This window comes from Panicum hallii, chromosome 1 (genome assembly GCF_002211085.1).
Source record: "Panicum hallii strain FIL2 chromosome 1, PHallii_v3.1, whole genome shotgun sequence".
NCBI lineage: Eukaryota > Viridiplantae > Streptophyta > Magnoliopsida > Poales > Poaceae > Panicum > Panicum hallii.
In genome coordinates, this window is record NC_038042.1 from 2,299,832 (window position 1) to 2,313,801 (window position 13,970).

The window sequence follows — 13,970 nt, forward strand, 5'->3', positions numbered from 1 at the left end:
CCGTGTGCCGCACGCTGAAACGAGCGCGAACCACGGGCCGGGCCGTTGCGTCGCGTTGCTTCCCCCACCCCACCCACCCACCCACGCCAATTCAATTCGATTCATCACCCCCGGAACCGAGCCAAACCCCGCTGGTGCGTGCGCGCGCGTCGCCCCCCACCTCTTGCCCGCCTCGCCGCCCTCCCATTCCGCCGCCGCGGGCGCGACGGGGAGGCAAGCAGGCAGGTCGGAAGCGGCGGCGGCGGCGGCGGCTGCGTCAACTCGCACCAGTCCTGCCCGCGAGCTAGGCGCAGGTAACCCCTCTCCTCGCCAGTCGCCACGCGACGCCCCCGGTTGTCTGGTACTCTGATCCGATCAGGTGGTGGTGCCAGTTCGATTCGGCTCGTCCACTGGCGGTGCGGGGTTGCTAGCTAACACATTTCGCGTGCGCCTCCACGGGCACGCTGCAGGCTGAGGCGGGGAGGAGGCGGCGGCGGGCGGGGGGTGTTTCCGGCGAGCAGGAGGGCCGGGGATGGGGCTCAACGGCGCGGTGTCGGGGGTGGTGTCGAGGAAGGTGCTGCCGGCGTGCGGCGGGCTCTGCTACCTCTGCCCTTCGCTGCGCGCCCGCTCCAGGCAGCCCGTCAAGCGCTACAAGAAGATCATCGCCGACATCTTCCCCTCGGCACAGGTTAGCGGTTCCCTTCTTCCGCACGTCTGCTTAGGCTAGTTCCATGGTTCTGTTTACTCGGCATCAACTGCATTCCCTGGTGGCACACAAGGCTGTCTTAGTTCCACCTTTCACATACAAATAGAAGCAAATGTGGCATTACCAGTTATGAGCTGTTTAGTGCCCTGGTTTGACTTTGACTAACATGTCTCCATCATGAATCTCTTGATCATTCACTAACTCTCCACAATAGGGAGATGGTGATGCCATGATAATCTCTTTCGGTTTCCTCACATAACTAGGTTCCCCCCGGTCATAGTTCTCAAATGAAGATAGATGGGTATGAATTACATTTGGTGGTGATTTATTTTGATTATCTGAAAAGTGAAAACATGACTTAATTCATCACGCACTGCAGGAAGATGAACCAAATGAGAGGAGGATTGGGAAACTGTGTGAGTATGTTGCTAGAAACCCTCATCGCGTGCCAAAGGTGGGGGTGTGTTCCTTCCACCTTAAGTGTCCTACAGAGATTGCACACGATCCATTGCTTCCAGTTGACTTGCTTTCTCTTGCATACCGTGTCTGTGCAGATCACGGATTACTTGGAGCAAAGGTGTTACAAGGAGTTAAGACGTGAGCAGTATGGCTATGCAAAAGTAATTGTGCTAATATACCGCAGGCTATTGGTATCTTGTAAAGAACAGATGTGAGTTTTGATTTTCACGTTCAGTTTACAATGTGTCAGATCTATCTCATCCTAAAGAAGAACAGCTTGATGTTTGGCTTTCAAAATAGAATATAGCTTCTGTATTTGCATGCTGCAAGTTCATTTCAAATGGTTGTAACTTGTAAATCAGAAAGTTAATTTTCTCAGTGCAGACCGTTACTTGCTAGTAGCTTATTAAACATCATACACACACTTTTGGATCAATCAAGGCAGGATGACATGAGCATCATCGGCTGTGAAACCTTGTTTGATTTTGTTGTCACTCAGGTACCCAATTCAGTAAGCAGTGGATGTCTTTCTATACTCGTGGTGCTATTTCAATCTTGATCAGTCACTGAATTCTGAGTTGGTTCCAGGTGGATGGTACATATCAGTTCAATTTGGAAGAACTTGTTCCAAGACTCTGCAAACTTTCTCAAGTAGTACGGGAGGATGAGAAGGCTAATGCACTCCGTGCAGCAGCCCTGCAATCTCTTTCTGCTATGGTAAGCCCTGCAATCTCTTTATTGTAAGTCACCTGCACAATATTCTGTGTTAGTATGTTCTCACCAAGCCATATTAGATGCTGTTTTAGCTTGGAATCAAACAACATAAAGTAGTTGTCACTGAAGCTACGATTTGGCAAAGCTGCTTGCAGTGTTAAAAGTATAGCTCATTCAAACTTATTATGATGATTCTCATCACAATTAGGTGTGATTCTTAAAGCAATATATAGAGCCGTTAGCGTAGCAACTGTTCATGGATATATACATGCAGTTCCATATTTGTACAGTGCTTCTAAAACTGGCTAAGAACTCCAATTAGAAATTCGTAGTAGTTTATCACCTTGGATTTTGTGATCCTGCAAGGCTGTAATATGTATTTCACTGCCAATAATAGGGTCATGCTGAGTAACTTTGTGTGTATGTCTAAGTTAGACTTTTGGTTTTATTTTGCATTCTTATTACAATACATATAGTTCCAAAGCAATGCAAACTGCAGATCAAATATGCTCCAATGCTCACTTATCCTTCATCTTATATGCTGAACAGGTCTGGTTCATGGGTGAGCATTCTCATATCTCATCCGAGTTTGATAATGTAAGTATCATGTAGTAGTTCTTGTAGATGCTGTGTTTTACTTATCTGTGTCTTTGAAACTTCAGACTATCATTATTTTCTCAACGTTAGATGTTTGCTCACATATTGCGGTCAGACACTGTACAGTCTAGAAAAGAGGTTGCTTTATGCAGATCTGCTCAAGTTTTTTTCACAGCTGTAGTACAATACCTATGCTACATATAATACTATTTTTGCTTCTATATTTTTTTAACTAGATGTTTTCTGTTGTGACTATGAGAATTTTTCGTGCAAATATATTGTGCTCTCAAACTTCTGTCCTTATGTTCACTGCAATTGACAGGTTGTCCAAGCAGTACTGGAAAGCTATGAGCCTGAAAAGGTGCAAAAGGACAATAGAGCCATTGAAAATCCATGTGGTCAGTGGGTGGAAGAAGTCCTTAAAATAGAGGGTCATGCCTCTCCATCTCCATTTGCCATCTCTAAGATACCTACTTGGAAGAGCATAGTTGGTGATAATTGTGGAATTCATCTGCCTATGTAATATAATCTTATTTTAACCTAAATTTGTAATTTCCTCTTCTTGTGCAGTTCTTAACTGACTCCTGTCTTATAGGGAAGACGCCAAAGGTCCTTATTTTTGGTCAAGGATCTGTGTGCATAACATGGCCACGCTGTCCAGGGAGGCAACCACATTCCGCCGTGTTATGGATTCCCTATTTCGCCACTTCGATTATACTAATTCATGGTCATCCAAGAATGGTCTTGCACTTTGTGTTCTATTGGACATGCAAATGTTCATGGAAAACTCAGGTGCTCTATTTGCATATTTTTGAAGACAACTGAAAGTAGACCTTTGGCAATCGGCATTAACATGGCTACTTCATTTATTTAGCTATAACTGGCTTTGCAGGGAAAAACATTAATCTGATGATACCAGTAGTAAAGCATCTTGAACACAAAGCCATACTGAACCAACCTGAGATGCAACTCAGCATTGTGGAAGTGATATCTGCTCTTGCAGAACAATCAAGAGCTCAAGCTTCAACAGCAACCATTGGTGCTATAAGTGATCTTGTGAGGCATATGAAAAAGACACTGCATGTTGCTCTTGGCAGCAAAGATTTGGAGGTGGTAAAGTGGAATGACAAACTCCGGAAGGCTTTTGATGAGTGCATAGTCCAGCTGTCGAAGAAGGTTAATTTCCCTCCAATTCAAACTTACCAGTGATGTGCCACTTAATGTTTTTTTTTACCTTATGTCCTTACCTTTCCTTCCCTTGCAAATTTGATGCTGCTAATATAATGCTTCTTACCTCTTAGCTTGGTCTGCATAATATTATTATGATTATACATGGAACCTACACTTATAGTTCATAGGAGCCCACAACTCAGCTGGTGTTATTGATCAGGTAGGTGATGCTGGACCAGTTCTTGACATGATGTCTGTGATGCTAGAGAACATATCACGCACTCCTCTTGTTGCTATAGCAACTACCTCTGCTGTTTATCGCACGGCTCAAATAATTGCTTCTATACCAAATTTGTCGTATAAGAACAAGGTATGCTGTTGGAACACATACTAATTTTGAATTAATTTTAACAGCAACACATAGTGTATGTTCTTTATAACAACTTATTCTCTGCCATACTTGTCAGGTATTCCCAGAAGCGCTTTTTCATCAATTACTTTTAGCAATGGTTCACCCTGATCATGAAACACGTGTTGCTGCACACCGCATATTTTCTGTTGTCATTGTCCCATCTTCTGTTTCTCCCTTCCCCAATTTGAAATCCCCAGATCAGCGTAGAAAGCATGAGGTTCAGAGGACACTCTCGAGGGCTGTATCTGTCTTCTCATCGTCGGCTGCTTTGTTTGATAAGTTGAGATGGGAGAAGAACTCCTTTAGAGAAAATATACATGAAGGAATCATGAACAGAATTTTGCATGGTATTGATGATGAAACTGCTACTCCCAATGACTTGCAAGGCTCACAAAGTTTGAGACACAGCCTCAAAGTTTCTTCAGCGTCTCAAAAATATTCTTCAACATCCTTAAAGGAAAGCCTAATCTCGTTGACTGAGGCAACCAATGAAACAGTATGTTCTGCAATGTGCAACCTGTTCACCTGTCCATTCCCCTCACAAAAAAAGTCTTAACATGTTGAACCTTGTGCTCAACAGTATACAGGCTAGTAAAATTTGAGCAAAGCTTTGCTTCTATTCACATCTTTTTATGAACTTTTCGATACTTTCAGGAACCAACTGTGTTAAGACTAAGCGGTCATCAGGCTGCACTTCTGCTCTCATCTATCTGGGCTCAAGCGATCTCTCCAAAAAATACTCCTCGAAATTATGAAGCTATTGCTCATACTTATTGTTTGCTTCTATTATTTCTAGGATCAAAGGTACTTCTATTTATGAGCTGTCATCTGTTTTGCAGAAAATTTCTATTTTCCTGCCAACCTTTTTTCCTGTAAAAGGGATGATATCGTATAGTATCATGCTCGACCATTCTCATACAGTTTATTCTTTACTCTTGTTTTCGTACTACCTTTTATAACGTTCTCCACACATATACAGTTTATTGTTTACTCATTTGGAATAATCATCACTCAGAGCATACACCAAGGGATATCCCTTGGTGTATGCTCTTTGCTAATGATGTGGTGCTAGTTGACGAGAGTAGGGCAGGGGTTAATATGAAGTTAGAGCTGTGGAGATACACGTTAGAGTCGAGGGGGTTCAGACTGAGTAGGACCAAGACCGAGTATATGATGTGCGACTTTAGCCCGACTAGGCATGAGGATGGGAACGTTAGCCTCGAAGTTAAGTGGTGGCCAAGAAGGATACTTTTCGGTATCTAGGATCAATGCTTCAGAAAGATGGAGACATTGATGAAGATGTTAGGCATAGAATTTCAGCCGGTTGGTTGAAGTGGCGGCAGGCTTCTGGCGTCCTCTGTGACAAGAAGGTGCCACAGAAGCTAAAAGGTAAGGTCTATAGGACGGCGATGCTATACGGTGCTGAATGTTGGCCTACAAAAAGGCGACATGTCCAGCAACTGAGTGTAGCAGAGATGCATATGCTGCGTTGGTTCTGCGGGCATACAAGAAGGGATAGAGTCCGGAACGAAGAGATTCAAGATAGGGTCGGGGTGGCACCTATCGAGGAGAAGTTGATTCAACATTGGTTGAGATGGTTTGGACATGTACAACGGAGGCCTCCCGAGGCGCCGGTGCGTAGTGGAGTTTTAAAGCGGGGCGATAATGTAAGGAGAGGTACAGGTAGACCTAGACTAACTTGGGACGAGACGGTCAAGAGAGACCTTAAGGAGTGGAATATCGCTAAGGAATTAGTTATGGATAGGAGCGCTTGGAGATTAGCAATTAACGTACCTGAACCGTGACCTTTGTTACTTTTTGTTTAACCCCTAACTCTTCCTTTGGCTTGTGCGCTTTTTGTGTTTCTTATTCTTGTTTTCTGTGGGTTTCATCTCTAGCCTACCCCAACTTGCTTGGGACAAAAGGCTAAGTTGTTGTTGTTGTTGTTGTTGTTGTTGTTACTATTTTTCCCCATTTCCTCTTCCAGGCATCAATTTTTGAGGGTCTTGCTCCCAGTTTTCAGATTGCATTTTCTTTAATGAGCCATTCATTTGGAAGAACAGGTGAGGATACATTACTTATCATTTGCCTTGCAGTTGCCAAATTACATACAGGTTTATTTGTCTGATGAATTACCTAACTATTTTATTCTTGTTTAGATTCATTGTCACCATCTCGCCGTCGGTCCTTGTTTACTCTGGCTACATCGATGATTGTTTTTGCTTCAAGAGCTTTCAACATAGCACCTCTTTTGCCAATTTGTAGATCAATGCTCAGTGATGGAACGGTATGTCTCGTCAAATTCCACTCCTTCACCACTCCAAGTCTTCTTGTTCTTGGTAGAGTCCAGTATATCATGTGTGTTGTGAATGTTAACACATAACAAATACCACTGCACCTCAGCACATGGCTAGCCGAATAATGCCCAAAAGTGAACATGCTTTCATCAAATGAACGAAAATTTATGGAGCATCTTGTAGTTCATTCACCAATTGCTTTCCAGTTGCACCAATTATTTTTGCTGTAGATGCAAAACATATTATGGCTACATTATAGGATTTTTTTTTGAGGGCGGTACATTATAGGATTAATGAGTTAATTTTGTATTACTGTTCTTCAAATCATTTTTGTTGCTGCCTGTGCTTCCTTTTTTATTATCATATAAATTGCTAAGCTTTATGTATGGCAACTGTTGTAGATGGATCCATTCCTTCGTTTAGTACATGACAACAAACTTCAGGTTGTGAAGGATTATCAAGAAATATCCTATGGCTCAATAGAGGACAATGAAAGTGCCTTGAGGTCTCTTTCAGCAGTAGAACTAACAGAGAGAAACTCTCGAGAATCCATGGTCTCCACGATTATGAATTCCATAGCAGATATACCAGATGTAATTTTCCATCCATTCTGTATAAGCATTTCTTGAATTTCCTGAACTGAATTCCATGCAATGCCTTGATGAACCTTCCTCACAAATTTTGCAGTCAGAGTTGGAAAATATAAGAAGTCAACTGCTAAGTGACTTCTCTCCTGATGACATGTGTCCAACTAGTGCTCACTTTTTTGAATCGCCCGGCAAGAATTCAGAGTCAAGGTATGATGATGATACCAACTATCAAGAGGTATACACATATGACATATCACCTATATATTTCTCCCACTTTCTTTTTTCCGTCCTAAAGTACATGGTAAATTTGAGCAGGCTGAACTTATCGATGTGACAAATGACAACTATACGTTTACGGAAGTCTCTGCAACTACACCAGGTGTCCCTGTGATCACAACAAACCTGTTGAGTATTGATGAACTTCTAGAAACAGTATGTTCTTTCTCTCAGGTCATTGTGATCACAACAAACCTCCTCTCTCTTTGTTTATTTAACTAGTTGAGAACTTGATATGATCATGTTTATAGGCTGCAGCTTTTCACGTGCCCAGTGAGCTAAAAGTTACATAGCTAAACTAGGACTAAGTATTGGCATTTTTGCTTTTACTATTGTTTACTCCAAATACGCCATTTCATTCTTTTACTAAGCAGTAGTACTTTGAATGGCGAGGAATTTTCTCTACCAAAAAAATTATAATAAACCATTCGTGTGGTATGATTGCTGGGTCAATTTATACCGCCATATGTACATATTACAGGTGGTCAATGACACATCATCTCAGACCCAAAGATGCTCAGTACCAGCGGCCCGGGACATCCCATTCCAGGAGATGACTAGCCACTGCGAGGCCATTTCAATGGGAAAGCACCACAAGATGTCTGTCCTCATGAGCTTCAAGCACAGCAGGCAAGCGTCCATTGTGACGAACTACCAGGTTAACCACATCGAAGCAGGCTATGCCTCTAACAAGCAGGTGCGGATCAATTTGATTTCGAGCTCGCAGTTTACCTTTCACCGATGCATAATCATAAATCGGGACCGAAAAATTTCAAGGTACGGGCTGGCCGGTATGGAGGCTGACTATTGCCGTTTTGTTTTCAGAACACGACGAACCCGTTCCTCCAGCAGATCCTGGATGGCTACCCGCAGAGCATGACTGCCGGCGGCGGTGAGCCACAGACTGATGGTGGCGTCCGGCAGCAGCTACTGAGGCTGCCGGCGTCGAGCCCGTACGACAACTTCCTCAAGGCTGCTGGCTGCTGATTCTTCGCCTGCAGAAACCCCGCCTCGTAACTGAAGGCATACGCAACAGTGTGGATACTGAGTTTACAGCTGATGGGTAACAGGCCAAAGTCGCCATTCTGCTGCAGACCTGCCGTACGGCCGTATCCGTGTGACTTGTGGGGAAAAAAAGAAAAGCGAAAAGGGGCACACGCAACTCATCGCGTTCATGGTCGTTGCTGTATTTGTAAAAGAAAGCTGCCCGCCTCGACCGTACAATCTAAACAAGAGCGTTACATGCGGAGTTTTTGTTTTTATGATATCATGCAGAATGGTCAGGGATGAGGTTTTGTTTTCTTGCTGGGTCGATCCAAAAACTGTTTTGATCGAACTAATTTGGATTTCAAAGCTGAGAAAATACCGCTAGACTAAATGAATTAAAACGTCGTGGTGTCACCACTTGCGTCTCACCAATTCATAATTCAGAGGTCAATCCAAGGCACGAATGCAAACGCTCTCTACTTGACGACGATCAGGTTCAGATCGAGAAGCTGTTGAGACCTGGAAGGTTCAGAGAAGTGGGAACCGTCCGTATTCTCCGATGAAAATTAGGCCGGGTCAAGAACCAAGACGGGAGGTGGCCGGCCACGTAGTCCTACTCTCCTAGTACCATCCGTACTCCGTGCGTCCGTACCATACCCCGGAAAAGAAAACTAAGATATTATTTTTTTAGCTTCGTCATGTCAAAAAGAATCTTATCAATATTAAGTAAAATTTGCCTAATTTTTTTTTTCACATATAAGTGCTAATTCGCGAAACGAATTTAATAAGTCTAATTAATCCATAATTTGCAACAGTGATGCCACAGTAACCATCCGCTAATCATGGATTAATATACTTATTACATTCATCTTACGAATTAGTCCAGAAGTTCTGTAATTAGATTTTATTTAATACTTCTAAATGATAAGATTTTATTTGATGTGACATGGCTAAACTTTAGCCGTCAGGAACCAAACACCCGCTAAGTATTTCCTTCTCGTCCTCTACCTCCATCCGTCATCATGCCATCGCCTCACTATGTTCGATGGCTTCTATGCGTCGTTCTCGATAATCCTCAAGCGAGGGCTCCTTAGTACATCTGCAAGAGACTTTTTAAAACTTACTCTCTTATTTGAGAAAAAGTTATTTTCTATTGGAGAGTAGTTTTTCACCAAAATCTCTATTCCTGTAAACTAAGAACGATATAAAGAGTCTTTATTAACATATAAAGAGTCTTGTTAGGGATGCTCTTCACTCTTCTGCTACGCTGCTATGTGCTCCTGCTCATCTTCTGATCGGGTCGTACGTGCGGGCCTCCGCATTGGGACAGTTGGACACTGACAGCCGCACCCCACCAACTGCCGCACCGATGCCGGGCCCACCTGCCAGCGAGAGGACGCGCGCCCAACCAACCGGCGGCCATGATTTACGCGTGCTGCACGATGCAACTACACCCCAAGGCCCAAGGCACTCACATTGCTTTGATCCCTCCCCTCCCCTCTCCTCTCTTCTCCCCGTCTCGCTCTCGCCCCTCAACACCAAGAGAAGGCTTTGGTTCTTGGGCGAGAAAGATCGATTCAGGAGTGCCGAGTCGATCGATCACAAAGAACTCGATCATCCGGGTGCTGGATTACGCCATCTCGAGCTAGACGAGCAGCGATCTTGTTGTGGATCGAACAGATGATGGCGATGAAGGGCTACTTCCGGGCGCCGAGGCTCCACGGGAGGAAGCAGCAGCAGGTGGCGCAGCGGGGGGATCAGACTACTTACGGCGGGGAGAGCCCGAGCGCCGCGCTGCTCGACGCCGGCGACGAGCTGGCGGGGGTGCCCAGGGGGTACTTCGCGGTGTACGTGGGCGCGGAGGCGCGGCGGTTCGTGGTGCCGACGAGCTACCTCCGCCAGCCGGCGTTCCGGGACCTCATGGAGCGCGCCGCCGAGGAGTTCGGCTTCGCGCAGGCCGGCGGCATCCGCATCCCGTGCCGCGAGGAGGACTTCGAGGCCACCGTCGCCGCGCTCGAGGACGCTGTTGCGGCACGCCGGCGACGGCGGCCCGGCAGGGTCGGCACGGCGGCGGCCAAATTGCCCAAGGCCTGGTCGTTGTAGCAAGCTAGAAGCCGGGCAGCCATGCGTGCAGAATTCCAGTCTTGGAAATCAAGATCGTGAAGAAAGCAAAGGATTATTTTCATCTGATCTCAAACTGACCTGATTAACTCAAATCAGTGGAAGCACCCTTTGGTTTCTATTATGCTATACCTCATTAGGCATTAGCTACATAATCTGTGGAGTAATCTTGAAACCGTTTTCTACCGGATCAGCTCAGTCTGAGTTTCTGGATCCTGACGAGCAGGACTCGTGTTGTGTAACAGACTCTATTTCTTCTTAATATAAAGATACCCAACTCTTCTACGTATTTGAGAAAAAAATTAACATGAAATAGAAAACGAAAAATTCCTTCTTTGTATTTCTCTGGTTTTCTCCAGGTGCCACTTTCACTGTATTTGGTTATCTGTTGAAATACTGTCCAGATTTGATCAGAGAACAGAATGGCAAAGATCTTCTGCTCTCCAGTTCCAGTTCGCAACAAGATATATTCTTTGAGCTGGCAGGGTTGGATTAGCTGGTGACGAATACGATATGTCTATCAGTCGCAATACATTTGAAGAAGATCTCATGCTCTTGTGATCTAGTGCTCAAGCCATGTGTAACCGTACGGCCTATTTCTTTTGATCTGGAACTCTCTTCCATATCTCTAGGTAACATAGTTTAAGATTAAAGAATGTGCTGGGGCGTAGCATCACCTTGTTTAGGGAAATATGTAGCATCTATTGTTTTAGCAGAGGGGATTAAGGTAATCAAGGGAGCATACGTGTCAAGAGGCAATTTAGGCTGTGTTCGTTTTCTGGGGTCTAAAGTTTAGAGGGGTCACATCAAAGAGAATCTTATCATTTAGAAGTATTAAATAAAGTCTAATTACAAAACTAATTGCAGAACCCCAGTGCTAATTCGCGAGACGAATCTAATGAGATATATTAGTCCATGATTAGCGGATGATTACTGTAGCATCACTGTGGCAAATTATGGATTAATTAGGCTCATTAAATTTGTCTCGCGAATTAGCACCCAGCTGTGCAAAAAATTTTATAAACAGATTTTATTTAATACTTCTAAATAGCAATATTCTCTTTGATGTGATGCGTCTGAAGTTTAGAGGGTAGCAAACGAACAGGTCCTTAGCAAGAGAGAGGTATACTAAGTTATAGTATCCAAAGGTACAGCACTCTTTGAGGCAAAACATTGACTTCCCTGTAGGATTCTTGGTAGTCGAGACTGAACTTTTTCTGTCTTTTTTTTTCAGCACTGAACTAAATTGAATATTTGGATACACGCAAAGAATTTCAGGACGGAATGACACATGAGAGCTGCCAACTCATTCATTGCAGAGGTTGAACAAGGTGCATCAGTTGTGTTCATATATATTAGAAATACAGTGGTAGTGTTTACTTCATTGAGGCACAAGTACATATTACACTCAAAAATAGCGTGCAAGAACATTGTTTAACTTCTGAACAATTAAAAGGAAAGTTAAAAGTACAAAGAACATGATGGAAAAAGAATTCTTGAAAAGGAGACTTTTACCCAATCTCCTTGGCGCAGATCCTTCATTTTAAAATCTTTACACAAAAAGAATGTGAAACCCTTGTTTAATCCTCCCGTATAAATTTGCAAATCCCATCAATTTGCGGATTCTTCCTCATCTCTTCTCCATGGAACGCCAAGAACCAAGAATGGAAAAATAGGAAATGTTGAAAAAGAAACTCATCATCTGCACAAGATCCCAGGTTCTGAAGAACAGTAGCAAACTGCCTCCTCCTTCCTGCCCACCAGCCGCAGGATGCCCTCAAACACCTCAACATCACAGGGGATCCTCAGAGCCCCTTCATGTCGGAACCCGAACTCCTCCTCTGCCTCCTTCAGGAGCTCCTCAAATGCCCAGTGGCCCAGGTATTCCGTGGGGATCACAAACCTCTTCATCTCCTCGCCGACGCACACCGCGAAAAACCCCTTGGGAACGCCATGGCTGCCGTTGCTCTTGCCGGCTTTTGGTGAGAGTGCAAGCCGCTTCCACTTCTTGAGAAGCTGTTGCAGCCTCACAATGTCTCTGATCTTGTTGCTGCTTGACCTGCCTTGCTCCCCCATTGTCAGTCTAGGTAGCTACCTATCTCTGCCCCTGGTTTCTGCTCCCCTTGCTGGGTGCAACTGCCAATATATAGGAGGTTGGATCAGTGTCTAAGCATGGCTTAGCGTGTTCATCGGGTTAGTTTGAATGTACTAATCAGTGGCTTGATACGATGCTTTGTTTAAGTCTGAGAGCACTATTTTTTATGCTGCTGTTCTGACATTAATTAAAGCAGAAAAGGAAACGACGAGCACCTGTGGCAGCAGCAGCTGATGAGAGTATTCTGATTGTACTGTCCGGTTAAACATGTACAGTGTGACATTCTGATTTCTGCATCTGAAGCCCTCAGCTGCTTTCATCGGTGACATCATACTTCATTACTTTGGAATGTGCTTACATGGAAGAACATAGAAAACTTAGTCACATCAATATCACCATGCAGATTTCAGAAATATTTCCTGAACAAAAATAATAATAAGCTAATAGCCAGTTAAGTGTGAAATTGCTTAAAGATTCCCTGAATTTTATACACAGAAATTGTACCTTTTTCTAAAAAGAAAGTCGTTCTTTCCATGTCATGTCAAAACCCTGACTAACTTCTGAAGAATGCAAGTGCGATCCAACTGATGAAAGATTCCCCCACTGCTAATGATGAGCAAAGGGCCCAGATGTTTGTAATCAGCACCAACTCTAGTCTGCTTATCTGAACAACTACCATGAATGATTTGCTTCAACCTCATCATTGCTGCAAACCAATTGACAGTTCATGGATTGGAGAAGGACGCCTCTAGTCCTAGCTTTAGGTGGCATCCCAAACTACCACTGCAAGTTCTGGTGTTTGACTATGAAACGGAAGGTTCTCAGACAATTGTATATACACGGTTTCACATTGTTTATTCCTCAGTTTTCTTTCTGGTACTAATCATTCACAATGATATCTTTTTTCTGCTTAAGATCATTTACTAATCTTTGATATCCTCTTTCTTTATTTGGGGGTTATTGGGTCCATATCAGTGCTCAAACCTTGGTTATGCTTCATATCTTCCATGTCTGGTCAGCTCCTGAAAGCACAGTTCTTGCTACCTCCTGCACCAGTGTACCTGTGAAAAGAATACGTTAATTCTGGGTTGCAGTTGTTGAGGAGAATATGGAGATGTGCTATAAGAACAATGACAACCACGTTTCAGGCACTAGTAAACTATCTCTAATAACTGCTACTTACAGATTTAAGGTACATATCAAGCTCAGTTTACTAATGATAAATGGTACAAAGCTACAGTAAACATTGGTTCCCCTAACAAAAAAGCAACTTTCGGTGCACAGAATTTCTTTCGGACAATCAGAACAGAAGATTCCTCTTTCAGTAGTGGACCAAGTCAGATTAGTATTAAGTTCTTAAACCTCTGAAACTGATTATATGAATGTAGCATGGCTCTCCCTACTAGCCCTGTCTACATTCACACAAGAGTTCCTTTAGGTACTGAACAGAACAATACGCCAACTGCTATACCAGAGGTTCATGCACCTTAAGTTTCTTAACTAGAGCAATGTTGGCTCACTCAGGAACACATCTTAAACAAAAAGAAAAGTACTATCAGGACACTGG

At 43.7% G+C, this 13,970-nt stretch overlaps 3 protein-coding genes across 4 annotated transcripts; 2 read left to right on the forward strand and 1 right to left on the reverse strand.

The window, feature by feature from the left end:
* The first annotated feature begins 113 nt into the window (after positions 1 to 113).
* Positions 114 to 8,578, forward strand: LOC112886451. 2 transcript variants are annotated; one of them, XM_025952390.1, is made up of 20 exons: positions 114 to 293; positions 450 to 667; positions 1,065 to 1,139; positions 1,240 to 1,355; positions 1,529 to 1,643; positions 1,733 to 1,861; positions 2,408 to 2,455; positions 2,778 to 2,974; positions 3,051 to 3,247; positions 3,348 to 3,631; positions 3,846 to 3,995; positions 4,093 to 4,533; positions 4,692 to 4,841; positions 6,025 to 6,100; positions 6,197 to 6,324; positions 6,736 to 6,927; positions 7,022 to 7,159; positions 7,240 to 7,356; positions 7,682 to 7,897; positions 8,026 to 8,578. In XM_025952390.1, the coding sequence occupies exons 2-20, from the start codon at positions 512 to 514 to the stop codon at positions 8,185 to 8,187; spliced, it is 3,087 nt and encodes a 1,028-aa protein (XP_025808175.1). In that variant the 5' UTR covers positions 114 to 293; positions 450 to 511; the 3' UTR covers positions 8,188 to 8,578. The 2 variants fall into 2 exon arrangements, with proteins under 2 accessions (XP_025808175.1, XP_025808252.1); XM_025952467.1 differs by lacking the exons at positions 114 to 293; positions 450 to 667; positions 1,065 to 1,139 and having other exon boundaries at positions 1,524 to 1,643; positions 3,330 to 3,631; positions 7,240 to 7,374.
* Positions 8,579 to 9,659: 1,081 nt separating this feature from the next.
* LOC112876758 (auxin-induced protein X10A-like) lies at positions 9,660 to 10,597 on the forward strand. Its single transcript, XM_025940939.1, has one exon. It carries the CDS (start codon positions 9,868 to 9,870, stop codon positions 10,288 to 10,290), a length of 423 nt encoding a protein of 140 aa, XP_025796724.1. The 5' UTR covers positions 9,660 to 9,867; the 3' UTR covers positions 10,291 to 10,597.
* A 1,056-nt stretch (positions 10,598 to 11,653) lies between these two features.
* Positions 11,654 to 13,239, reverse strand: LOC112874349 (auxin-induced protein X15-like). Its single transcript, XM_025937630.1, has 2 exons — positions 12,619 to 13,239; positions 11,654 to 12,444 (listed from the first exon to the last, which is right to left on the reverse strand). The coding sequence occupies exon 2, from the start codon at positions 12,382 to 12,384 to the stop codon at positions 12,007 to 12,009; it is 378 nt and encodes a 125-aa protein (XP_025793415.1). The 5' UTR covers positions 12,385 to 12,444; positions 12,619 to 13,239; the 3' UTR covers positions 11,654 to 12,006.
* Positions 13,240 to 13,970: the final 731 nt, after the last annotated feature.